General features: G+C 29.0%; 3 protein-coding genes across 3 annotated transcripts in view; all 3 read right to left on the bottom strand.

The window, feature by feature from the left end:
• Window positions 1-928: 928 nt before the first annotated feature.
• LOC101498282 (uncharacterized) lies at window positions 929-1,942 on the bottom strand. Its single transcript, XM_004500514.1, has 2 exons — window positions 1,333-1,942; window positions 929-1,290 (listed from the first exon to the last, which is right to left on the bottom strand). The coding sequence occupies exons 1-2, from the start codon at window positions 1,940-1,942 to the stop codon at window positions 929-931; spliced, it is 972 nt and encodes a 323-aa protein (XP_004500571.1).
• Window positions 1,943-6,633: 4,691 nt separating this feature from the next.
• Window positions 6,634-7,347, bottom strand: LOC101506972 (uncharacterized protein At5g39865-like). Its single transcript, XM_004500455.4, has one exon. The coding sequence runs from the start codon at window positions 7,345-7,347 to the stop codon at window positions 6,634-6,636; it is 714 nt and encodes a 237-aa protein (XP_004500512.1).
• Window positions 7,348-19,656: 12,309 nt separating this feature from the next.
• The window catches only part of LOC101498620 (probable methyltransferase PMT23), a 7,301-nt gene continuing 613 nt past the window's right edge, over window positions 19,657-26,344 (bottom strand). The window contains exons 1-8 of the mRNA XM_027334757.2: window positions 26,249-26,344; window positions 25,759-25,908; window positions 25,376-25,646; window positions 25,128-25,238; window positions 22,088-22,259; window positions 21,509-21,754; window positions 21,218-21,412; window positions 19,657-19,996 (exon numbers count right to left, since the gene is read on the bottom strand). The exon at window positions 26,249-26,344 is cut by the window's right edge and continues 613 nt beyond it. Coding sequence (XP_027190558.1) covers window positions 19,807-19,996; window positions 21,218-21,412; window positions 21,509-21,754; window positions 22,088-22,259; window positions 25,128-25,238; window positions 25,376-25,646; window positions 25,759-25,908; window positions 26,249-26,344 — 1,431 coding nt within the window. The 3' untranslated portion in view covers window positions 19,657-19,806. The remainder of the gene's footprint in view (window positions 19,997-21,217; window positions 21,413-21,508; window positions 21,755-22,087; window positions 22,260-25,127; window positions 25,239-25,375; window positions 25,647-25,758; window positions 25,909-26,248) is intronic.

A 26,344-nucleotide genomic window follows, 5' to 3' on the forward strand; every position in this document is an offset into this window, starting at 1 on the left:
TCTGCTTGATTCAATTCTTTCTTCATCTCTATTTCCACTGGTATGCTACTCATTATGTACTTGCAAAGGACTTTGTGAAGGTTGGTTTGTGATGTTGGTTGCTTACTCCCAATCCCAGTGCTGGCTGCTGGCAATTTGCTTATATTTTCAGTTCCAACTCTCATGTTCAACGATCTTGATATCCCTACTAACCACCACATTGCCTCTGACAGAATCATATAGTTTTTAGGCACCTATTGGATGATACCCTACCAAGATCACTACTTCACTTTTGTCCTGCAACTTTCTTCTCTTTTGGCCTGATACATGTTTAAAACATAAAGCACCAAATGTTCTTAAATGCCCCACTGCTGGTTTTTTCCCACTCCAGATCTCTTCTGGTACATTCTCCTTTTTCTTTATTGGACATTTATTTAGAATATAGACAACAATTGATGCAACTTCTCCCCATATCTTATGTAGCAGTCCCTTCTCTTTTATCATGCTTCTAGTCATGTCTAGAATGGTTCTATTTCTTCTTTCAGCTAGGTCATTGTGTTGAGGTGTGTAGGGAGTTGTTACCTCATGTTAAATTTCATTCTTGACACAAAAATCCTTGAATTCATGTGAAATATATTCTCCTCCTCCATCTGTCCTTAACACTTTGATAGATTCTCCACTTTGTGTCTTCATTTTACCCTTGAAGTTTGTGAATGTCTCTAATGCTTCATCTTTGGTTTTAATTAAATAAATCCACATCATTCTATTAAATTCATCAGCAAAAGTTATGAAATACTTATTACCTCCTAATGATGGCACTTCAAACTGTTCACATATGTTACTATGAATCACCCTAAGAACATTCTCCGTTCTTGCTTGCACTTGTGATTGAAAGGAATTTCTTGATTGTTTACCTGTCGTACATACTTCACACACCTTCTCAGGGACATCAATCATAGGAATTCCACAGCCAGTTTTCATCAATTGAGCTTGATGCCTTCAAGCATTGAATATCAGCAACTTGTATGTTGATGAGAAAGGTTTTGTTCTTTGAAAGAGGAACCATGAGTATTATATTCTTCTGCCCATCATACATTTCTAAGACGTCGTTCTTCATGATCACCTGAAACCCTTTTTGAATTAGTTGCCCAATGCTCAATAAATTGCTCTTCATTTCTGGCACATACAATACATTTTCAATCACTATTGTACTCCCATTTCTTCTCTTAATCACCATGTTGCCAGCTCCCTCAGCTTCCAAGGTTCTATCCTCAACAAACCTAATCTTGCTCCTTCTTGATGTATCAATATCTACCAGTCATTCTTTATGCCTTGTCATGTGATTGGAACAACCAATATCGAGGAACCATACCTGAGATGAAGAATGTTCTTTGTTTGTGGTAGTAATTAACAAAACTGTGTCTGAAAACGGAGAGCGTTCTCCGTTTGTGGTTGCCAATAGCAAGATTGTATCTAAGTCGGACGAAGAATATTCTTGAGCAGCACATGCTTCATCTTCTTTTTTCTTCTTATGTTTCCCTCCTTTGTCAGCCCAACATTCATATGCAACATGTTTAAACTTCTCACAGTTGTAACATTGCACCTTCTTCTTGTCAAAGTTTCTTGATTTTCCTTTTGATTTACCACTCGAATTTCCTCCTTTTGATGAAGATTCAGACTTATCTTCAGGTTTCTTGAATTTATTCTTCCTCCATTTCTTTTTCTTGTCTCCTTTCTTGTTGGCATATGCTACTAATGCCTGATTCCCAGAATTACCCCCACTCGTTTCATCCATTCTCAACTCTCTTGCTTCTAGAGTTCCCTGCAACTCTTCAAGACTTAATACGAAAATATCTTTAGATTCTTCAATCGCACACACACCATAATCGAACCTGAGATGCAACGATCTCAATATCTTTTCACATAGTTTCTGTTTAGTAGACTTATCACCACAACTAGCCATCTGATTTGTGATACTCCTCAGTCTTGAAATCAGATATGAAACCTTCTCTTATTCCTCCATCTGCAACAATTCGAACTGTTTTTGTAAGGTATGCAATTTCACTTTCTTGACCTTGGTTCCTCCAGAATAACACTTCTCCAAAATGTCTCATGCTTCTTTTGCACTTCTTGCATCATAAATTTTGTCAAAGTTTGTCGTGTCAAGGTATTGATGAATAATGAAGGTGGCCTTGAAATCTTTCTTCTTGTTTTCTTTAAAATTCAACATCTGCTTTTCTGTTGGATTGGCTCCCAGATCTTCAAAAATTTTCTCTATGATTTCCAACACTTCTTGAAATCTAAACAATGCTCGAATCTGCACTCTACATCTATCCCAATCTTTTCCATCAAAATATGGCATGTGGGCTAGAAAATTTCCATTGTTTGCACTTGAACTCATTCTCCCTACACTCGTGTTTGATCCTCACATTTCACTCATGTTTGTCACTCTTTGGAATCGAAACCTTGCTCTGATACCACTTGTTAGCGTTTGAAGCTGTTTGCAATGGAAGTAAACTAGAGAAAAAAAAGGAATGGAATGAAATGAATGTGTTGTATTTTATTGAAAATGAATATGTTATTTATACATAGCTTCTATTACATTGTTTCTAACTACCTTCTACCTAACTAACTAACTAACTAACTAAACAAGTGGTTAGTTAGTTAGTTGATCACATACAATCAAAACTTAACTTGAATTACAAAACTACGAAGAACGTTTAACGTTCTCTGTTTTCTGACACTCAAAACCAAAAACGTTCTTGGTTTTCAACAATAGTCATATCTTGTTGTCTTATATGATGGAAGATTGGAGATCTAGACTGTTTAAAATGTTGAAATATTGAGCATAATTTATAAGTTATCATGAATTTGTTTAAAACCACTTGAGGAATTTGTCGTTTGTCGGAGAGATTTTATTTTAAAGGAAAAATTGAAGGGCATCAAATCATATGTGAGGGAGTGGTATACAAATTATAGTAGCAATTTGAACAAGCACTTGAGATGCACTAAGAATAATATTAATCGTTTTAATTTGAAAAGTGAATATGATAGTTCATACAACCAATGTTTGTTAATTGACCTGACTTCTACTAAAAAAATTATTTCAGCTTGTACACAAAATAAAAAATTATTTCAGCTTATTCATTGTTCCAGTTTTAGTTTTAGTAAAAAAAAAAAATAAAGAATCAAGTTTTAATATAAAATGATGGGAAACCAAGTGTTGATTAATAAATAAATCGTTCAAATCCAACGAGCCATATTTTTATTGAAAAGAAAAAAAAAATTAGTAAAAATAAAAAAAGAAAAAAGAAACACAGACACAAATTTAGATTTGGCTCACTATATAACCTCCCAATTTGGGCTAGGTTCATTATTTTGGGCCTAAAATCGACCGACCCGAGGTGCCTAATTGGCTATATGCAAATGACGTGTTTTATGCAACAGTTTTGCATAGTGTTTCCCTTAAAAATTATAAAATTATCATCAAGCACCCATATAATCGAGGGATCTACTGTGAAACAAAAAGAAAAACAATTTTTTTAAAAAATATGCATAAATCAGGTTACTAAGAGGATCAAATCACATTGATATTATATTTGTCTACTGCCATACAACTTATTATTTTGTATTCAATACTTATTATATATAATATTCATGGCTGTCTCAATGTTTTTTTAGCCTTGTTCAAAGTATTTATTTTAAGTATAAGGTATAAATATAAATTTTAGATTATTTAACATACAAAATTAACATATTAATATAATTTTTCAAAGATTATAATATATTAATATTCTGATTGCACATGCTGATAGACGACTATGATAATATCAAACTAACAATTAATAATTTATTTAAAAGTTTATATTGTATAAACGATCTCACTAAAGTTTTATGTAAATTTAAAACTATTTAATATATCATTAGGATATTTAAAGTTTAATACTCTATGAACTTTTACTAACTTTTAGCAATAAAAATTCCTAGACTGTTTTGGGTTGATGAATATAAGACAGTAACAGTCGGAGAGGCAGGTTGTTGGGTCAATGAAGTTTGGCATTGGAAGTGGGAGTGGTGTGGTGCACTTTTCGCTTGGCAAGAATCATCATTTGAAGAGTTAAAGGTCTTGTTGGCTGGTATATCTCCTAGACATGGAAAATATGGTAAGTGGATTTGGAAGCATGATACTCTAGGCGGGTATTCCGTATATGTTTGCTTATTAAAGAAACATATGTAATTTATATGATAGAAATCTTTATTCAATATATATAATATTCATACCCATATCAATATAAAAATTAGCTGATAACATTTGAAATGTTGGATAGATTTCATAGCTGAACTGATTCAATATTCATAATGTAAAATCATATAAAATAGTTAATGCTTAAATTTTTTCTATCAATATTAAATATGAAAAAATAATTCTAATTTATTATGAAAAAAATTAATTATAGTTTTTAATCTATTTTATTTATTCATTAAAATTTTATTTATCAGTTATCAATATTATTTTAAATTTAATTTTCAAACTTTGTAGGAATATATGTATTATCATAAATAAATTTATTTCATTTCATTTAATGGAGATAAACCAGTCAATTAGTTAAATCTATACCATATATTCATATATACCATAATATAAAGGGACTTGAAATATAACTACCACTGACTAAAAATTTTGGTCAATCATTTTTTAAAATATATTTTCTCTTAACAACACAAATATTTTATATTCATATATAACATAATTATAAAGGGAATATAACTACCATTAACTACAAATTTTGGTCAACCATTTTTTGAAATATATTTTCTCTTAACAACACAAATATTTTATATTCATATATAACATTATATAAAGGGAACATGAACATAACTTCCATTAACTACAAATTTTGGTCAATCATTTTTTGTAAATATATTTTCGCTTAACAACGCAAATATTTTAAAATCTATACCATATTTAAAGGAGACTCTATACGAACATTTTATACAAATTTTTCTTCAACAATATATATTTTTTAACTTTAAAATTTTAAAATATCATATGAATACTGAAACTTTATATTACTATGAAAGTGAAACAAGCTAATAAAATTAAATCAAACATTATATAATAATAACATACATGCCTAAAAAATATAATAACATATATATATGAAATGTATTAAGTATAATAAAATAAAATAAAAGTAGATAGACTAGGCATATAGTATATGTTTCAAATACGAAGAAGGGCGTGAAAAAAAAAATGGAAGACTTTGAACAAGGACTTTGGGGATTTGTTATTTTTTGTAATACAAAATTTCCAAATTTATAAAAATTCAAAAATTGTATTGGAAAAATATTTTCAAGAGATTTGATAAATTCTTCAAATCTAATTTATCTTGTTATAGAATTCTCAATATAAAAAATATATTAATTATAGGTATTTATTTATTATTTTTTTATAAAATTATTCTTTTAAAAAAAGTAAAAATTTATGTATTTTTGCTCTTTATCTCCCCCAAAGTCATTTTCTCCTCTTTCCTCTAAATTTTCAAAGAGAGTTAAGTGTTCATATTTATGCTATTTAATATAATAAGGATAAGGATAAGGATAGAAGTATGGATAACAATTAGAATAAGTGGGTATTCAGAAAAAAATAAATCTATAATGAGTAGGTAAAAATCTGCATAATACGTAGATACGAAGACGAATAATTACCCACGAAGACGAATAATTACCCACAAAATTAAGTGGGTATAAGTGCGGGTACGTGTACTATATAATACTCACTCCGCCTGACACCCGCACTTATATAAATATATTATTTATTTATTATTGCTTAGTTTAATTAATTATTTTCTTTTATGTTTTAACATCTATTAATATCATTAGATTCCTAATAATAAATAGGTAAATACTTGTGACTTTATAACTAAGAATTATGTCTTATTAATAGTGACTTTATAATTATATTTGCAACTTCCTATTATTTGTTTTTACAAATCTCAAATAATATTATCGTATGACTTGCAACTTCATAAAGTATTATTATGAATATTTGAATGTATATTGTAACAGTGTTTATTTGAAATATTTTGAGTTAGAAAATATTTTTATTTATAATACTTTATGATTAGATTTAAGATATTTGAATAATTTTAAATTTAATCATAACAATATCATTTATTTATCGATCTATTTTAGTTAAGCGTAAGTATCTAGTATGAATACGGACACTTAAATACCTAAAAGGTAAGAGTATAAATATTAAAGATGATATTCAAAAAGATACGACACGAGTATCAATATTTTTTTAAACCGCAAAAAACTAAATAATATAATATCCTATCTAAAACCTATTCTTTGTTATCTCTAAAATTGAAGTAAGAGAGAAAATAATCTACTATAAAGTAAAGACTTTGTGAAATAGAGTCAAAATCATTACCGCACAACACAATTTTTTAATTAACTACACTAAAATTTTGACAGTCAAACCCCCTAAAATTTCCCAAACAAGTAGAACTCTAATTTTTTTAATAATGAAATCCACTGTAAACTAATTGATGATATTTGTCAAAAAAAAAAAAATACACAATATATCAATTATTTAATTGAATTTAAATTTAATTAACACACGAGAAGAGAAGGAATACAGTACGGAAATTATTTGGTGTGACGCGGGAGCTCGAAGAAACATGCTGGGCACCTAATCAAACCGTTAGAATTGCAAGATAAACAAGTTCTAAACCCACTTTTCTCCGCAAAAACCCTGTGACTTCCATCACAACGATCACACACCACAAATCTCATTCCTCCACAAAAATCACACGCATTCGGCAACGACTTCGGTAACTGTTCGATCATATCCTGCAATTCACCGCTATCATACAGCCTCCTAACATCGTCTACGCTGCCGATGTATTGACCGCCGACGAACACACACGGTAGCGGAACATTCCGGCGACCTAAAATCTCCTGCAACTCCTCGAGAAACCGTTCGTCGACGCACACATCGCGCTCATCGACTCCGACGGCGAACCGTTTGAGAATAGATCGAACGGTTCTGCAGTCGTTGAAGGTACGGCGAATGACGCGTAGGCTGGTGTAGTAAACGACGACGGAACCATGCTCGAAGTTCGACGGTACGGTTATGGAGGAGTTTACGGTTCGGCAGCTAACGGATCGGATGATGGAGGGAGATACGCTGAGGCGGCGGAAAAGAGATGGAGATTTTGGAGATTGAGGATCGGGTTCGGTTTGGAGGATGGTTCGGATATCTTTGAGGGAACTGGAAGAACCGTAGGAACGGGTTCGGGAAGGTATCTGTAGCGTTCTGGTTCGATCATGCTGTGGTAAACCTAACCATGATCGCCACATTAGTGAAGATGTATAAGAAAAATAGTTGGTTGCGGAGAGGTTCCTCTCTTACTTTACTATTGTATTGTAATGTCACTACAAGAGATTAAAAAGAAGTATTTCTCATTTCGTAAATTGTAGTACCAGTAACTAATCACGGTAATAGTCATCTTAATAATTACCATCTCCAATCTTTTTTTAGTCTTTCACATTTATTAAGAAATAATAATATTAAATTAATTTAACTATTTTTTTATAAAAATAGAATCCATTTAATATATACTTTAAAATATTAAAGATAAATAAAATTATTAATTAAATCTTTATTTTATAAAAATTCAAATGGAACAAAAATAGAATTTTAAAAGTTTAAAAATTTAATTCATTTGTTTTGTTTTTTTACGAGAAAAAAACCACTTTTGTTAACCATGTGCTTTTTTGTGGGGTCTGGTTTTCTCGAATATCCTTTTTCTAATTTTCAGTTAAATATTTTACCATAGTTTTTGGTGCTAAGGAAGGAAATGTGTTTTACCCTTTACAATATTTCTACACTTTCCATACATAATTCCACTTACTTTTTTTTTTTTAATCGAATGAATGAATCTGATTATTTTTCTTAAATAATATGTGGCGATTAATCTATTGTTAGTATTTCACAGTTATTTATAGTTGTGATTTTTTATGTAATTACAATCAAAATCAAATATTTTTAACGATTTGATAATATAAATTAATTAACAGTATAAAAATATTTACATTGTCATTGTATAAAAATTAAATTTGTTTTTAAAAATATTTTCCATTTTCATATTTTAAATTTTGTATTTGATAGAAAATAGAAGACAATCTAAGATGAATGCATTTTTAGAAACTCTAAAATTTGTATTTGATAGAAAATATTTTCCATTTTCATATTTTAAAACTCTATTTTCAAAAAATTGTAAAAAAAAAAATAGTGAAGAATATATTAGATTCATATTCACTTATGATTGTTAGTTAAAGTGAAAATAAAGTGAAAGAATCTTGAATTTCAAATTTATTTTTTTCACTTATGATTGTTTATTTTTCTGTCAAAAAATTTTTTTTAATTACTAACTAGTGAGTCTTAAATGGTGTATATATGCATAATTTGAAAATGATGTACAAATTAAAATTAATAAAATTATGAAATATATATAATTAATTCTAATAAAAAAATGAATTTTAAATAGTAAAAAGTGAAATTAATTGAGAATAATTAAGTCTAAAAATTTTAAATTCAAATTTGTCTAAAACATGTGTAAAAAGTGAATAAATTCAATCATTCTTTGTTATTTGTACAAATAAATTCAATCATTTTAAGGTGAATGTATGTAAATTGAATATATATATTCAAATCATTAAAAAGAACCTAACATCATTATATAGTTATTAATTAAAAATAAGATTATTATAATGAAGTCTCATATTTAGTCGTCAAAATTAAGATTATTAATATTTTTTGAATAATTTTTTTTATTAATGTAAGAATGGGGTGAATCTAATATATCAAGTGAATAATTTTAAATTGAATCAAGTCTCGTACTAACGAAATGATCAACCATCTATACCAACTTTTGTAGATAATAATTAATATCTATTATTAATTCTTGGACGATATTTTATTACTGTACCATCAAAATTATTTAGATAAGATAAATTATTGACCAGTACTTCAATATTTAATAAAAAACTGCATAAATATAGATATTTTTTTTATAACAGTTTTGGTAATTAGCAAAATGTATTCATATAGCTTTATTGGTAATGTTTTCCCATAAATCATAGTAATTGTTAACAATGAATAAACAAAACAAAATCAAACACCATAATAAGAAATTTGTTTTGTAGTTAAGATTAATCTATCACACATAAAAAGTTAGAAGTGGAGAAAGTAAGAAGAGAGTTGAAAGGAAGATAGTGCGAAGATAGAGATGACTTGATGCAGGAAGAGATGGTGCAATGGTGCAAGAGAGATAAAGAAAAATAATTTGGTGTGTACCGTCTATTTGTGAGGTACTAACTAATCCAACGGTTAAAACATGTGGTGCACCATGAACTATATGTTTCACTTGTGCATGCTAGCCATCGCCTAAACAATAATGCTTTTGAATAAAATATCGAAATACTTAAATCATTAACTTTTTTACGCAAAAGTTCTAAAAGGTTAAATGCATTGTTGTATTTTTTTTTAATTTACCGGTAAAATACCCGTCAAGTTGTTATTATACCTTTCTCTCAAATAATAATGAAAGAAAATCAATAAAAAAAAAACTATCTTATTTATGTTATAAATAAAGAATTTAATTTACTTTAATTAATAATAACAAAATAAAGTTGAAATTTATAATGAACTGAAGTACTTTATTTTTTTTTCCATTTTTAAGTAAAATATATTTAATCAAAAGTACAATAAATATTGCAATTAATAATTTGTATATATATCTCGTATATTATCAATGGTAAATATTTGTCTCATGTTTTTATGTATCAATTAGAAATATGTGTCTCGTATTTTTTATGTATTCGTAGAAAATATTTGTTTTGCGTTTTTTAATGTTTGTCAACGACACATATTTGTCTAATATTTTTTTTAAATATTTGTCCCGTGTATTTTATTTATTTATAAGTAGCAAATATTTGTTTAGTAATTTTTTATATTTATCTCGTGTTTTTTAATATTTATCAGTGATAAAAAAATTTGTTATGTATTGTTTTATGTATCATTGACAAATACTTATGTCGTAATTGTTATATTTATTGCGTGTTTTTATATGCATTAGGTATAAATATTTATCTATATTTTTTTAATATTTATCAATGATAGAAATTTATCTCTTATATTTTTATGTATCGGAGATAAATATTTATCTCGTGATTTTTTATATTTTTCATCGATAAATATTTGTCAAATGTTTTTTTACATAATGATGATGATGATACCTCATATGATCCCTTAATTTTATTTCAGATAACAGTTCATTCCTTTACTTTTGTCCTGAATTCATCATTTATGTAAAATCCATTACCAGTTGTCTAGAATATGGTAATAAATTCATACATTTTAATATTTAGAAGCAATCATATAAAATATCATGAATACAACTTAAATGTCATTGTAACTATATATGTAATACATAGTATACAAGTATCTTCTGATGTGCATAGTAAAATCATATTACAAACTTAAACAACATCATTGTAGTGCTCTATCCATTGTTACTTGAATTCCCCGCCTCAATCCCTCTTATATGCTATAATACATAAAAATAGGGGGATGAGATGATAATCTCAATGAATTATATGAAAGAGGAAGGACAATTAGAAATAATTTTCCTAAAATTTAATGAAAACATGATATGGACTTGCAAATGTATTTGTTTTTAAAACAAATCTTTAAGTTTTTCTTTAAAGTACGAAAAATAACATATTCCTCTTTTTTCTTAAAGTATGAAAAATAACATATTCTTCTTTTTCTTTAAAGTATGAAAAATATGCATGTCCTTTTTCTTTTTCTTAAAGTACGGAAAAGTTTTTCAATTATCTTAACGTGGATCACCAAGATAATTGAGACCTCTTGGTAAAGTTGATTTAACCATGACCCTAAACGGACATCCCGATTCCTTCTTCTTATACCCATTATTTCATGTCTGAAATAATCCCCAAATGTCCCACCGTCTACTTGGACCATGAATGTCATGACTTGATAAATGCAATGCATATGTATTGGTATGTATGCAATGCGCATTTCATCAATACGATTAATGCAACCATTTAATCAACTCGACAAGATAATAGAATTAAAAGGTAACATAAATTCAATCATCCTACAAGAAAATCCTAGTTGGTTGTTCGTTTATATGGGGTTCTGTCTTTTAAATTTCGCATTCTAATCAAGAAGCATGGACCAAAGGCATACTCTGACTAGAGGCAACATGGAAACTTTGATCAGAGGCATCATGATCAAATAATGCTTGGATCAGAGGCAACGTGACAAGAGGATATTCAGATCAAAGGCAACATAACCAGAGGTAGATTCTGAGCATAGGCAACATGATTAGAGGAAAATAGAATCTGAGGCAGCCAGAGGAAACAAAATCAGAGGCAACCAGTGGAAACATGATCAGAGGAAGAGTTAGAGGAAGCATGATCATATGCAGAGTTAGAGGAACTTGGATAAGAGACAACATGGCCAGAGGAAGACTCAAATGGAAGGCAATTGTTGGTCAAGAAACACAAGAAAATATGAGGATTTGAATTGTGTTTAGAGTTTTTGAAAATATTTCGAATGGGTTAAAAAAACTGAAATGATAAAATAAATTACTCGAGAATTTTATCATTGTTCACTACTAACTTAGTTGTTATGTTTCGTTCATTCCTTTGAAGGATTTAATCCACTATATTTAGAGGCATGATTTCTTGACTAGAGGCAGGAACACCAGAGACATGATTTCTTGACCAGAAGCAATATTAATTGACTAGAGATAAAATTATTGAACCATAAGTAATAACCAAATTCAAATTTATTGGACCAGAGGCAGTAACCAGAAGCAAAAATAAATGACCAAAGGCAAAATATCAGAGACACTGATTATGTCAGAGTGTTGACTTTTACCAGAGGTTTTGTCTTTTTCTGGACATTGACTTTTCCAATGTTGATATTTTACTAGAGGCGTTGTTCCAATGTTCCTTTTCTGTCACAATTAGTTTTTGAGTCATTTTTTCAATAGGTTGACTTTTTGCACAATTCATACTAAGTGGTCATATTTTTAACATGAATCATGCTTATCTCATGCTCTCTAAGTCTTTCACCAATACGTGACCAATCACCAAAATCCTCATTTGTTAATTGACCTTTATCGATACCTTTTTAAAAAACTTTACAACAAAAACAAAATACTCTATCAAATTCTTTCGAATAAACAAGCCAATAGCTATCCACTTCTCTCTATTTGTAATGTCGCGACCAAAAATTTCAAGTGTTTCTTGAATTCAATGGAGTTGTCACCAAAATTTATTTTAAAATAGAGAAAATATTGGGTAACCCTTAAAAAAATGATCTTTGAAACCAAATTTTGAGTTCGAAAGTCGATTATGCGTAGGAAAGGTATTAGCAGTCTACGACATCCATTAAAATACGGTTATCAATAATTAATTGTGCAAAATTAATATAAACTTAAATATATTCATTTCTCATAATTATTAAATAGGAATATCAATTGTCTTTTTTTGAATATGTGCTTAAAAAAGAGAGAGAGAAAAAAGGTTTTTTATTAATGTGTTTGACAATAGTGTGATCTTGCTCCTACGTATCACCCGGTGCAATGGAGAAATCATTATTATGTAGTTCTTAGGTATAAAATATGGATGTGTTAATTGCTTAAAGAAAAGGTGTATTGTTGTTGATAAAAAAAAAATATTTTTGATGAGAAAATTTTATTTGATTTGAATAACTGTTTTGAAATGTAAGTTTTATAACTATCAAGTTGTACAACTCATGTCTCAAAAATTCAATGATTAAAAAGATGTCACATCACATCTAAGTTAATCATTTTAAGAATATTTTAATTTACTTTCGATTTTTAAAATTGAGTTTTAAAACCAACATGTGGGATAACTTGTGTCTTAACAACTCAAATATTAAAAAGATATCACATCTAATTAATCAAATTTGAAAGTTGATTTGAGATTAATTTATTTTTAAAATGAGTTTTAAAACCGTCAAGTTGTACAACTTATGTCATGACAACTCATAAATAAAAGAAATAGCACATTTAGTTAATATTTAATAAAATATTTTTTTTAAGATTTATTATTTGTTAGAAAATAATTAAATTTAATATATATAAAAAAAAATGACTTGTTTTTTTTACAAAAAAAAAATGAATGTTAAATGCAATAAAGCTACGGTAAAAAACTTAAAATAAAAAAAAGACAATTTTTTTTAATATATAATAAAAAAAATAAAACAAAAAAAATAGGGGAAAAAATAATAATAATAATAATAATAATAATAATAATAATAATAATAATAATAATAATAATGTATAACATTCACAAATCATTGTAACCCAATTAATTTTGTTAAGGGTGTGAAGGAAGGTAAACAAACCCAAGTGCTCTTGAGAAGATAAAGATAGGAGTTCAAAAGAAGAAGAAAAAAAAAAAGACTTAGAGAAGCAGAAGAATATCTCATTGTGGGGATCGAGAAATAGGGGTGAGAATAGGTCAGGCCAGACCAAACATTGAAATGTTTGAGTCTGACCTACGACTAATTTTTTAGACCTAAATCTGACATACGACCTATCATAGACTTTTTTTTCAGTCTGGTCTGACCTTTTTAAAAGTCTGGTCTGACCTGAAAGCCTATTTAAAAGCCTGATTAACATTAAAACATTTAAATATTATATTTTATATATCTATATATATTAAACAAACAAAAAATTCTAACATAACGATTTTTAAAAAATCTGAAACAAACATCATTTGAACCATAAAAAATGATTTTTGGTTTTAAATAATAGATTTTTTTCTTGAAACAAATGCACCCATTATTACGTCACAAACAAATATGGAAAAACTACTGAGTGATTACCTAATTGAACGGCTACTAATTATGGAACGATTACCAAATATAAAACGACTACTGAGTGATTGTCTAATTGATAGACTTTAAAATAGGAAATAATATTATTAATATATCATAATAAAAAATAACATTAATAAATAATAAAATATAGGCTAAATACTACTTGTGATCCCTTAACTTAATTTCAGTTAACGTTTTAGTCATTTATCTTTTTTTTCCCCGATTTGGTCATTTATTTTAATTTTAAGTGACAATTTGATCTTTTATGTTTTAAAACGTCAACAATGTTATCATTTTTTTTACAAAAATTCAAAAATTCATCAAAATTTTCAAACAAAATCCATAAAATTAATTATATTTTGTAATATAAAACAAGTTTAATCAAATTCGTAACTCAAATCTTCAAATAAACTCATATTTGTCATTCTTTATTTGATGTTGTTGGAGAAGAAAATATGAGTCTATTTAAAGATTTAAGTTATGAATTTGATGAAATTACATTATATTGAGGATGATAATTAGTTTTATGAGTTTTGTTTGAAATTTTTTATGAATATTTGCAAAAATTAAGGATAATATTGTTGATATTTTAAAATATAAAATATCAAAATGTCACTTAAAATTAAAATAAAGGATGAAATAAAAAAAAAAAAAAGAAGATAAAATTAGAATTCATATGAGTATGTTGAATGTGTTGTTAAAACATAAGTGACTCGTCTTAAATTAGACACAATACTTATATTTGATACGGGACCAAGGAAATAAAACTAGAGCTGATCTTACAAGAGTGAACTGCACTCATATTTATTCATATATTATCCTTAGTCATTTTTTTGACATACAACAACTTTCAATATGATCTGTTTTGATGAAACGGAAAAAAAAAACTTTTTTATTTTGATATGATCTTAATAGTTTTGGAGAATGAAAAACCACAACATGCTGTAGTGGTGGTTGTTCCGCCCTTTTGTGCAACAAAAAAGTATAGTTTAGAAAATGAAATAAAGTTTAAAATGTTTATTTATAATAAAAACTTAGAGTGAGAAAATGATATTAGAATATCTTAAATTATTTAAAATGTTTATTATAAACAAATTTTTATTTATCACTCTTTAATTACACTATTTTTTACTAGTTTTGAAACTATATCCAAAATCTCACTACGCCAAAAATGACATTTTATAGCGCGTCTTTTAAAGCGCTTATTAAATACAAGCGCTGTTGTAGAATTTTTTAAAAATAACGGAGGATACAACAACGATTTTTTGACAAGCGCTGTAGAAAAAGCTCTGTTGTAGGGTCACATAGCGCTTGTACATAATGCTTACAACGCTTTTTGTAAAAACGCTGTAAATTGAAGCGCTCTTCCATAACTTTTACATCGTTTTTTGAGCGCTTTAAACACAAGCGCTGTAAAATGTAGCACTCCCACCTTATGTTACATGGCTTTTAAAGCGCTTTTTGTGAAAGCACTGTAAAATTCATGCGCTTACATATAATTAAATAACCTATTAAAGCGCTGTAAAAGGCTTGCGCTTTAAATAAAAATTATTCACTTTAAATAAATAAATAAAAAATTAAAACAAATTTAATACGTTGTCCTAACCCTACGAAGCCTTACAACCATATGAAATTGATTTAATTGATGATGGTTTTAAAAAAATAAGGTAATGAGGTCTTTTACAGCGCTCTTTGAAAGAGCGCTGTAATAGGCTTTTAAAAAATAAGTTAAGGAGGTCTTTTACAACGCTCTTTCAAAGAGCGCTGTAATAGGCTTTTAAAAAATAAGTTAAGGAGGTCTTTTACAACGCTTTTTCAAAGAGCACTGTAATAGGCTATTAAAAATTAACTTATATTTTTTAAAAAATAATTACATTAAAATGAATACATTTTCACATGCTTTAAATTTTATTTATCATATATACATTAACAACGTAATTTCTATTAATTTTTTTTTTACAACTCTACTATAGCATTTTAAAATATGAATGTTTTATGTCCTTTGAAAATAATCCTAACGCATTTTATATATATAATATTACATATTTCATAATTAGATCAATATTATGAACTTGCTTTCTTTTAAATAAGTATTATTTGGTTTTTGAAATTTTTTACAATTTCTTAAGAAAATAACATTTTACTAACATAATAAACCATAACAAAATAAATAACTACAATAAAAAAAGATAATTTTTTAATTTGAGTAAAAATTTTACACTAGTACAAATATTTCAGTCACACTTTTTTAACAAATTTTACTAACATTAAACTTTAAAAATAATATTATAACAAACTGTAAAAATAATATATTCGACATTTTAGAATAAAATTTTAATTTTTTGAAAATATTTTATAACCATTTAACCTTTTTTTGGACTAAATTTAACTTTTTTCAATACTAATATATAAAATACTAATTTATATTTAAAAGACATTATATAATTACTTTATATAAAGTAGTGTTTGACTTGAAAGTTATGAACAAATAACAACTCTTCTCAATCAATACAATAACGTCACTGTCAAAATAAAAATAAAATAATATTAATTAAATAATTAACTTCAAATAAAAAGTTAACATTAAAAAGCGCTGTAATAGACTATTAAAAATTAAGTTAAGGATGTTTTTTACAACGCTATTTCAAAGAGCGATGTAATAGGCTTTTAAAAATAAAGTTAAGAAGATCTTTTAGCGCTGTAATAGGCTTTTAAAAACTAAGTTAAGGAGGTCTTTTACAGCGCTCATTCTTTCAATGAGCGATGTAATAGGGTTTTATGTGTAACAGTAAACCGCTTCAGTTTCCTCTTCATTTCGTAAACTTCACTATGCTTCAAAGTCCTCCTCCTCTTCATTGTCCTTCTCATTGCGAACCCTACTGTCCATACAAACCATATTGTCAACCATCTCCATTGCGAACCATCTTCATCTTTGTTACTATCCCTACCAACTCTCATTCAAATACTTTCCCTAAACCCTAAACTGCTTCAGTTTCCTCTTCATTACGTAAACTTCATACGCTTGTTTCCTCCTCGTCTCCATTCTCCTTCTCATTGCGAACGCTACGAACAATATTGTCTTGTTACTAACCCTCATTGCGTAAACTTCATACGCTTTTTTCCTCTTCATTCTCCTTATTATTGCGAACCATCTTTGTTTCTGCGAACCTTACTCTCCTACGAACCCTATTGTTCTTCTGTTTTTCAGGTATTGTATTTATTAGTTTTTTATTTCACTAAAATATATGTTGAACTTAGACTGCTATCAATGCACAAATATTTATTGACTTATATGTTTTATTTTATAGTGTCCTCGTCAAACTAACAACATCGACTGTGGGTACTATATATTGCAATTCATGAAAGAGATTGTTGATATGAATCAAACTATAATCCTAGAAACGGTACGGTATTTTCATTATTTGATTTTCATATATAAACTATGTATATATTTGATTCTAACTTATTTATGTTCAATTTTTATATCGCACAATACTTTGATAATTCTAGTCCAACATACTCTGAAAGAAATCTAATTGAAATAAAGGAAGACTGGTCTCAGTATGTGATTGAATGAAAATTATTTGATTTGCTGGGAAATGACATGCTGCAAGGGATAGTTATATGAATATATGGTAGTTCTGTTCTGTGTAGTTCTGATAGTTATATGTATATAAATAGGGCACATTTGAAAAGTTGTGAATATGTAGTTATATGAATATGTATATAGTTCTGTGTTGTTGTCAATATGTGAATATGTATATGAATTATGTTGTGAACTCATTGTGTAAATATGTAAAGTTATAAAGTTATATAGTTCTGTTGTTGTGTACTAATTGTGTGAACTGATTCTGGATGAAAAAGATTTTGTAAAAAAAATTAAAAGACAGCGTTGTAATAGGTGCATAATAATGCATCTATTGAATGCACCTTTTACAACGTTTTTTTGGAAAAAAAAGTTGTAATAGGTGCATAATAATGCATCTAATGAATGCACATTTTACAGCGCTTTTTTCAAAAAGCGCTGTAAAACGAGTATAACAAACACGCAATATATCTACATATTTTATAGTTTTTTTTTATATTAAATAGCGCTGTTGTATCTTTTACAGCGCTGGATGCTACAACGCTTATTTTTTTTAAAAAGCGTTGTAAATGACTTAAAAAAATGCTGTAAAATAAGTTTTTTTTGCATAGTATCTCTATCTTTATCTATATAAAAAAACTATTATTAATCTTTTTTATTTTGTTGATGAGAGGTTTTCGAAAATATATTTAAATATATATTATTGATGTGGAAAAAGATGTTCATACACGGCCAATAGAAGTTAATTGAGACAAATGGTTGAACTTTTCTCTTACATTTGTTTATCTTTATTGACTTTGGCACTTTGTGCATCATGTGTGTCTCCTATAATATGTTTTTATATAAAAAAAAAAAGTATTTTATATATAAAATATCCAATACCATTTAAATGGTCGCACATGTTAAAAAAATCTTAGTATTATTACTATAACTAATGAATATTCAGGCCAGCTACTCTTGGCGATTAGGTGACTGAGTGCTGGCCAACCAGTCTATCGGATGACTAGGTGACTGATTGTCAAATTAATTAACAATCTATTTTTATCAAATGAATATATTTTACTTAAAAATATATATATTTTACTTTAATGAATCTTGAATAAGATCTGATTTTGTCCTTAAAAAAGAAAAGAAATGGTTAAATTAAATGACTTAAGTTATTTAAGGATGACAAAATGGAAGAAAATAAATTTCAATAACATATTCTTTTTTAAAGGAGATAGTATTTGTATTAAGTGCAACACTTATGTAGTCTATGTGAAGCAAAGCAAGGAATTTAGCATACTTTTGCTTATATTTAATAATTTCTTTAAATGATTGTTTTTAGTAATTTTGATCGATTTATTACAAATTTAAAAAATAAAGATTTAAATAAAATCTAAAAATGGTATTTTTATATAATTTCTATTCAGTAATTTCTCTTAGTAATATCTAAATTATTAAATTTTAGTGTGAATAAAATTTATTTATTTTTAAATTTATAGCAAAATATTCAATAGTACGTTTTTAAATTTACTCTATTCAATTAATTGAAATTTAAATAGATGTTATTGTATTATATGAGTCTGACATAAATTTGATAGATCCATATTTTAACTAATAAAAAATGTAATAGATAAAAGATAAGAAAAATAAAATGTGAAAATTGATTTTCTTACATCAAGTGAAAGAGTTTTAAGAAAAAAAATGGAATAGAAAGAGAGAAAATGCTATCCATAAAGACATTAAAATAAGGTGGGCGTTGTAACTGCAATTATATATTAGTTAGATCTAATTCAATTAGTTAGTTAAAACGGTTACTAACGAGTATTTTCTTTGATTTTAAATCAGTAAAGATATAATTAAAAAATTATATATTTAATCAAATATATTAATTTTTTTTATTATACTTTTACTTATATTTGAAATGTATCGATCACTTGATATGTATTTATACTCTGATTTATCCACTTTCTCTTAAGAACAAGAAGTGTGGGATCCTTCTTCCGTAACAATTGGTGGTATTAAATACTTTCAACCTTTTTTTCAACTAAAAAGTAAGAATGCGAAGAGTGAATAATAATAATAATAATAATAATAATAATAATAATAATAATAATAATAATAATAAATATGATGAATAAATTAATTAGTTTGAACTAAATCCAAGTTAAGAAGAAAAAAATACTAATATAAACTAATTACAAACTTCGACTATTTAAAATAGTAACAATAATGAATGAGCAACCCCACATTTTTGTAGAGAATATGATGAGCAAGCAAAGCAATCCTATTCATCATTTAATTTTTATGGCTTCGGACGCCAGAAGCTCTTCCTAGCAACAAGATACTGATTTTGATACAATTTTACAGACCAATGAAGTGAATGCAACACTGAACCCAACTTTTTAATTACTTCCATTGTTTCTTGAACCACAAGATACCCATCTGGTCTCACTATACGATCTATCTCCACAACCACATCAACAATGTCACATCTGAGTACAAACATTATTGCCACCAAACAGTGAGAATCATAAACTCAATTCTACATGCTAAATGATTAAATTATTGAGTTAATTATATTTTAAGTCTTAGAAATGTAACATCATAAAAATAAATCATATGACACTTGCCATGTGGACGTTAAACATGTGTCTCTATAGTTAAAAAAAGTGAGAAATAAAATTGGTAACATAAATTGACAATCAATACACAAGTCGCGTAAGTGATGCATGATGCACAAATAGTTTTAAAATTTAAATTTATTTAATTGCACAATTATATATGATGAACACACAACATATTAATTTTTTTTCTTCTGACTTCCACTTCCCCTTCTCACGATGAAAGAGTACATATCTGAAAATAATTTTTTTTAAATAGTCAATTTTATTTTTTTTAGAAATTGTTTCTGATATGTTGAGCAGATGATTGAATGTTTGACCTCCCTTATCACTAAACTCCTTCACTCTTCCACCTCATACACCAAACCAACTTTATATTCCTATTTGAAAACAAAAGTGATATCGTCATTACTCACTATTAGAAAAAGTTGAAATACCACCCTAGAGATAATAAAATAAAATTGGTTATCAAATTTTGGCATCTCTTTATACTTAATTACGAAATTAAAGATGAATCTTTTTTATTTTTGTATTTAAATTTTTGTTGCTATTTGAAATAGTAATATTAAACTTGCAAAGATCCATTTTGGTGGAGGAGTTCGGACGACCGACGATGTCGCGATACATAATTTTAACGGAGAGAAATAAGAGCGAAAATGAATGAAAGATAATGCGTTGAGTGTTCACTATATATATATATATATATATATATATATATATATAAAGAGGATCCACTTCCCTCATCTCATTTGTATATGTTAGAAATGGCCAATATATATATATATATAGGGAGAGGATGAAAGCTGGAAGAAATTTTTTTGTAAGGATTAAAAAATATGTCAATATCACACTGTATAGTTTTTTTATAAAGTCAATCTATTATAACAATTGGATCACTAAAAACGTATGACTACATGAGTGCTAGTGATTTGTCAACAATGTAAAACATTTTACTTTGACAATGTATTGAAAACTAATCTTTAATTATAAACTAACAAAACAATAAGATGAGAAATTTGGGCATAAGTAAACACACAAGTTAACTATAGTACGAATTAAATAAAATAAAAAAAGCATTTCATAAATATATACCTTTGCTCAAGATTTTTGAAAAGAAAACTTGAATGAAGAAGATCATATGTGCGAGGGTAGGTATTCAATGATTCACACCAATCATGATAAGTTCCAATTAATCCTCTGTCAAATATGACAGTAAGAGTATCTGGCATACCAATAGGTACTACATTCATTACCCAAACTGGTAGATCAATAAGAGCTGCAGCAAATCTGAAAAACAAATTAAGTACTTTGTATCAGTTCAAATCAAAGAGCACTTAAGTTGATATAGGAAAGTGGCATAATAAAGCTATTTTTTCTTTTTACCCTCCAAAACCAGCATTCATGTCCATTACATTTCGAACACTTGACCAATTTATAGAAAGAGCTTCCACATAAATGTCTGAAACTAGTCCAGACCAGTGTTTAGTATCGTTGTAGAACATGTCGCCGGCACCAAATTCAGAAGATAAGCTAGGAGGCATACTAGTAAGTCTATGAGGCCAAGACATGGGCCAACTCCCCGCGCCATCCACCGGAAGAGGAGTAAGGCAACTACTCAGTTTGGCATACCTTAATTATAAACATGATTATGCAATAAAGAATTCAGTTCAGTACAGACAGCTAGATATTAAATCAACAACAATATATAAGCAATATTGATTAGCATTGCTAGCAGCAACATTTTCCATGGCCCTCTTTTGAACAATACATACATGCTTAAATTAGATGCAAAATGTACTTTCCATCTCATAGTGATCATATGCACATGAAAAATCCAAAAACATCAACAAAAATATATAGCAGCAAAAGATTTGCTCAATTTCCTTTCCTTTTACTAATAATGCAGATAAGGTAAAATTTGGTGGAAATATATACAGAAGTAACATAAATACTGGCATATACCATGAGTTTTGTTTCCTTTCATTATTTTTACATATAGGAGGATTGTTCTTTTTGCGTTTCTCATAGCATGAAGATGAGGTAGGCTTCTGGTATATGACAAGTCCAATTCCAGATGAATCAAGAGTTTTAGCCACAACAGTCCAACACATTTCCTTTGTTACAGTCACCATGGCTGCAGAAGGCCAAGACAAACAACATCCGTTATTAGAAGGATATATGCGCATGTTTTCTAACAGTAAATTTTCAAGAAATTATAAAACCTTAGTGTGTTATTTCAAGTGCTAATTATAAAATAGGACTTTAGATTAAGATCTCCCAAGTCATAATTAAATTCGTCTATATTTGAGGTGTCATGGATGGATCAAGGTCATATAATGTCTCAAATAATTCATATAATTACTTTCCATGCTAGAGAGAGTATGAGAGAAAATGGAGAATAAGGACCTGGATTCCTCACATTCATGCATTCCTGACATCAGTGATCTTTAATCGAAATTGAACTATCCAGATTCATGGTCAGCATTTTGAATTATAAAATATAAATTTTCATTTTATTACCATTCAATCTCTACCAAATTGCCATAGATGTCCCGAATGCGTGAATGCAAGATCCCCTAGCTGCAGGGAATTTGAATTTGAACAAATAACAGTATATATGCATGAAGGATGGTGTTAGATAATATTATTATATATTAGTAGTAAGGGTATTTTAGACAATTCTAGACAATTCTATTTTCTTATATATATACTCAGTGTAACCCTATTAACTTCAGTTTTGGTTTATTATATGATATGAAACCCTAGAGTGGTTATTTTCTCTTCTTCCTCTTTCTTCCTCTTTTCATTGTTAACATGGTATCAGAGCCTATTTCGATCCTCATTGAACGATCCCGCCTCTATTCCGCTGTCGAGTTCCCAACAATTAGGGAATATAATTATAGTTTATCTTTTCTAACATTCCAATATTCAGTGAGATTTTCCGTGTCCCAATTCTGCTTTACCCTTTCTTTGTAGCTTTTCGTTTATTTTTAGTAGATCAGTAAAAAAAAAAAAAAAGAATTTATTAGGGTTCTATAAACCTTTCCACAAGCCATTAGGGTTTGACACTCTAACCAACCGAGTTAAAAAGAACAATGGGTGGTAAAGTTTACTTTGAGAATCATTATTATTTGCATGGTTATTGGGGGATTTTGATTGATCGTTGTGAAGAGATGATTGAGAATTATCATCCTGGGATCTACCGTAGAGAAGAGAGAGAGACTATTTTGATAGAAAAGGCAACCACCAAAAGAGAAAAGAGAAGAGTAACCTTGTTCCCGATTTTGTTAAATCAGTCTCACAAAAACATCGATTGCGCATTCGTTAACCGTTGGATTTGGCTGATTTTTGGACAGCAGGTTCACAACATTCAGGTTTTCGTCTTCAACGGTCGGATCGGTAAAACGACGTCTGTAGGGGGAGAAATCATGCTCACACAGCACCAGGTTATCCCTAATTTATTTTGTCTCAGTGATTGTGTTTGTCTTATTATTTGTATGGCTTTGAGAGAAGGTTTGGAGGTTCATTGTGTTGTTTTGAAAAATGGGTTTTGTGTTAATTTGTATGTTGGGACTTCTTTGGTTGAAATGTTTGTGAGAAGTTTGGTTTCTTGGACTGCTGTTATTGTTGGGTTTGCTAGGTGTGGGGATATGAGTGAGGCCAGGAAGCTTTTTGATGTTATGCCTGATAGAGATATTGTTGCTTCTAATGTTATGATTGATGGGTATGTGAAAATGGGGTGTATGGATTTGGCGAGGGATTTGTTTGATAAGATGAAGGATAAGAATGTTATTTCTTGGACTAGTATGGTTCATGGTTATTGTGAGGATGATGATGTTGTGGTGGGTAGGTTTATATTTGATTGTATGCCTGTCAAGAATGTGCTTAGTTGGAATGCTTTGATAAATGGTTATGGTGTCAATGGTTGTGCGAAGGAAGCGTTAGAAGTATTCGCAGCAATGTTACGGGAAGGATTTGAACCGAATGAGATAACAATGACTAGTGTGTTATCTGCTGGCAACCATTGTGGTTTGGTAAAGGAAGGAAGAAGATGCTTCAAAGGAATGGAGAGATTTGGAATTGTGCCTAAGATTGAGCATTATGGTTGTATGATTGACCTTCTAGGAAGGGTTGGATACTTGGATGAGGCTGAAAATTTGATCTTCTGTGTCGTCGCTCTGTCTGTTGCTTCTTCTGTTTGATTGCTAATCTCTCTAGTGATTTGCTTTGTTGCTTCTCTCTTTGTTTAGTTTGGTTTGATATGATTTAGTTTTGTTTGGTTCTATTTGGTTTGGTTTGTTTGGTTTTGGTTTCGTGTTGGTTCTTTGCTCCTTGGTTTGTTTGGTTTTGGTTTCGTGGTGCTACTTCTTTGGTGGTTCCTATCTGTTGATTTTGATATGGTTGTTGCTCCTTGGTTTGTTTGGATTTGGTTTCGGGGTGCTACTTCTTTGGTTGTTCCTATCTGTTGATTTTGATATGGTTGTTGCTCCTTTTTTGATCGCTTCTTTTTCGGTTTGATTTTTTTGTTGGCTTGGTTCTTCTCTTTGATTGTTGCTTCTTCTTTGGTGACATCCTTCTTGTCCCCCCGGCTGTCCAACCACCTCCTGCGATTGTTGATCCTCCTCGTTACCCCTCTCGTCATCATCTTCAGCATAGAATCATTATTCTACTGTTTGTCTCTTCTTCTTTACAGATTGCTGATTTGTTCACAAAGATGCATTCCATTAAACGTTTTCGTTTTTTTTAGTTGACAAACTCTCGATGCTCCATGTTAATGCATCGTGAGTTTGAGGGGAGATGTTAGATAATATTATTATATATTAGTAGTAAGGGTATTTTAGACAATTCTAGACAATTCTATTTTCTTATATATATACTCAGTGTAACCCTATTAACTTCAGTTTTGGTTTATTATATGATATGAAACCCTAGAGTGGTTATTTTCTCTTCTTCCTCTTTCTTCCTCTTTTCATTGTTAACAGATGGGAATTAGGAGACAAACCATTCCATACTTTCCGATCTCTTTCATCATCACGATAAACTGGTGTAGCTGACCATGCAAAGAAACCACCGGGCCGAAGAATCCTATTGAGTTCGTATAATGGCTTCCCACCTGAAGTAATGAACAAAATTTGTGAACAAACATCTTTTTTAAAAGATCACATAAATTGAATATGTAAGAAAATTAATCATATATCATATATGGCTGTCATGATGTGGACTTAAGTAATGATACAGGAAGTAAAATACCATCAGCATCCCAATGCACCCGACATCGTGCACAATGGATCAAATCAAAGCCATTATCAGGAAATGTCAACTTTTGTGTTCCAATGACAGAAAGTGTTGCAGGAATTCCTCGTTCCAAAGCAAATTGTATCTGAGCTTCATGCTCATCCTTTGGTGCAAATGACATGGTAATAACATTCCTGTCTAGAAGATAACCGCCAAAGCTTGCAACTCCACAACCAGCATCAAGCACAACCCTGATATTCTTTCCCCATTGGATTGTTGGTAATGTCTGCAGGCACAAAACAAGAGAGTAGAGAATTATAGTAAACCATTAATGAGATATATATAATTGTTTAGGCAAATTATGAAAATCCTATCACACGAAGATTTATATAATATACCTTCTCTATGAAGTTAATATAGTGGCTAACTCCTTCTTTGAATTGAGTACCACCTCCTGGAAATACAAGATATTCACCTGATTTCACCACCCAGTTTTGCTCCTTCTTGTATTCAACAAGCTTTGAATGAGGTACATTATCATACCAAATCTAGAAACGAGAACAATAAGTACATAAAAATCAAATCAAGGTTTCAATAACAGATCAATTGACCAGTTCATAAAACACCAAAGTGATATATATCAAAATCAGAATTGATTTTCTTATTAAAACAAAAAAGCAACCATCTTAATTTGGCCAATATAAATCAAGAGACTGAAACAACCTTAACAATAACATAACATACAATTAAGTGATCAACATATATAGTGTTCTCGTCCAGGTAATTGTGGTTGTTTAGGGTGAATGATGCAATGCAATGGAACCATATATGAATCAGAAAAAGCAGAAACCCAAGATTATCTTACCAATTAAGTATGAATATTCTCACCATGTCCCTGCTCTTAGGCCAAGCAACTGGAAGTTTATACCCTTTGGGAAGGGGTAACAAACAACGAGAAATAGAATGAGGACAATGTCTTTCCCT

This window comes from Cicer arietinum, chromosome 5 (assembly GCF_000331145.2).
Source record: "Cicer arietinum cultivar CDC Frontier isolate Library 1 chromosome 5, Cicar.CDCFrontier_v2.0, whole genome shotgun sequence".
NCBI lineage: Eukaryota > Viridiplantae > Streptophyta > Magnoliopsida > Fabales > Fabaceae > Cicer > Cicer arietinum.

Excerpts from the sequence above, each read along its gene's own strand:
- LOC101498282 (XM_004500514.1), bottom strand. The coding sequence starts at position 1,942 with ATGGCTAGTTGTGGTGATAAGTCTACTAAACAGAAACTATGTGAAAAG. Across the intron at positions 1,291-1,332 it reads GGTATGGTTCCTCGATATTG|ATATTGATACATCAAGAAGG; the intron begins GTTGTTCCAATC and ends AATGACTGGTAG.
- LOC101506972 (XM_004500455.4), bottom strand. The coding sequence starts at position 7,347 with ATGTGGCGATCATGGTTAGGTTTACCACAGCATGATCGAACCAGAACG.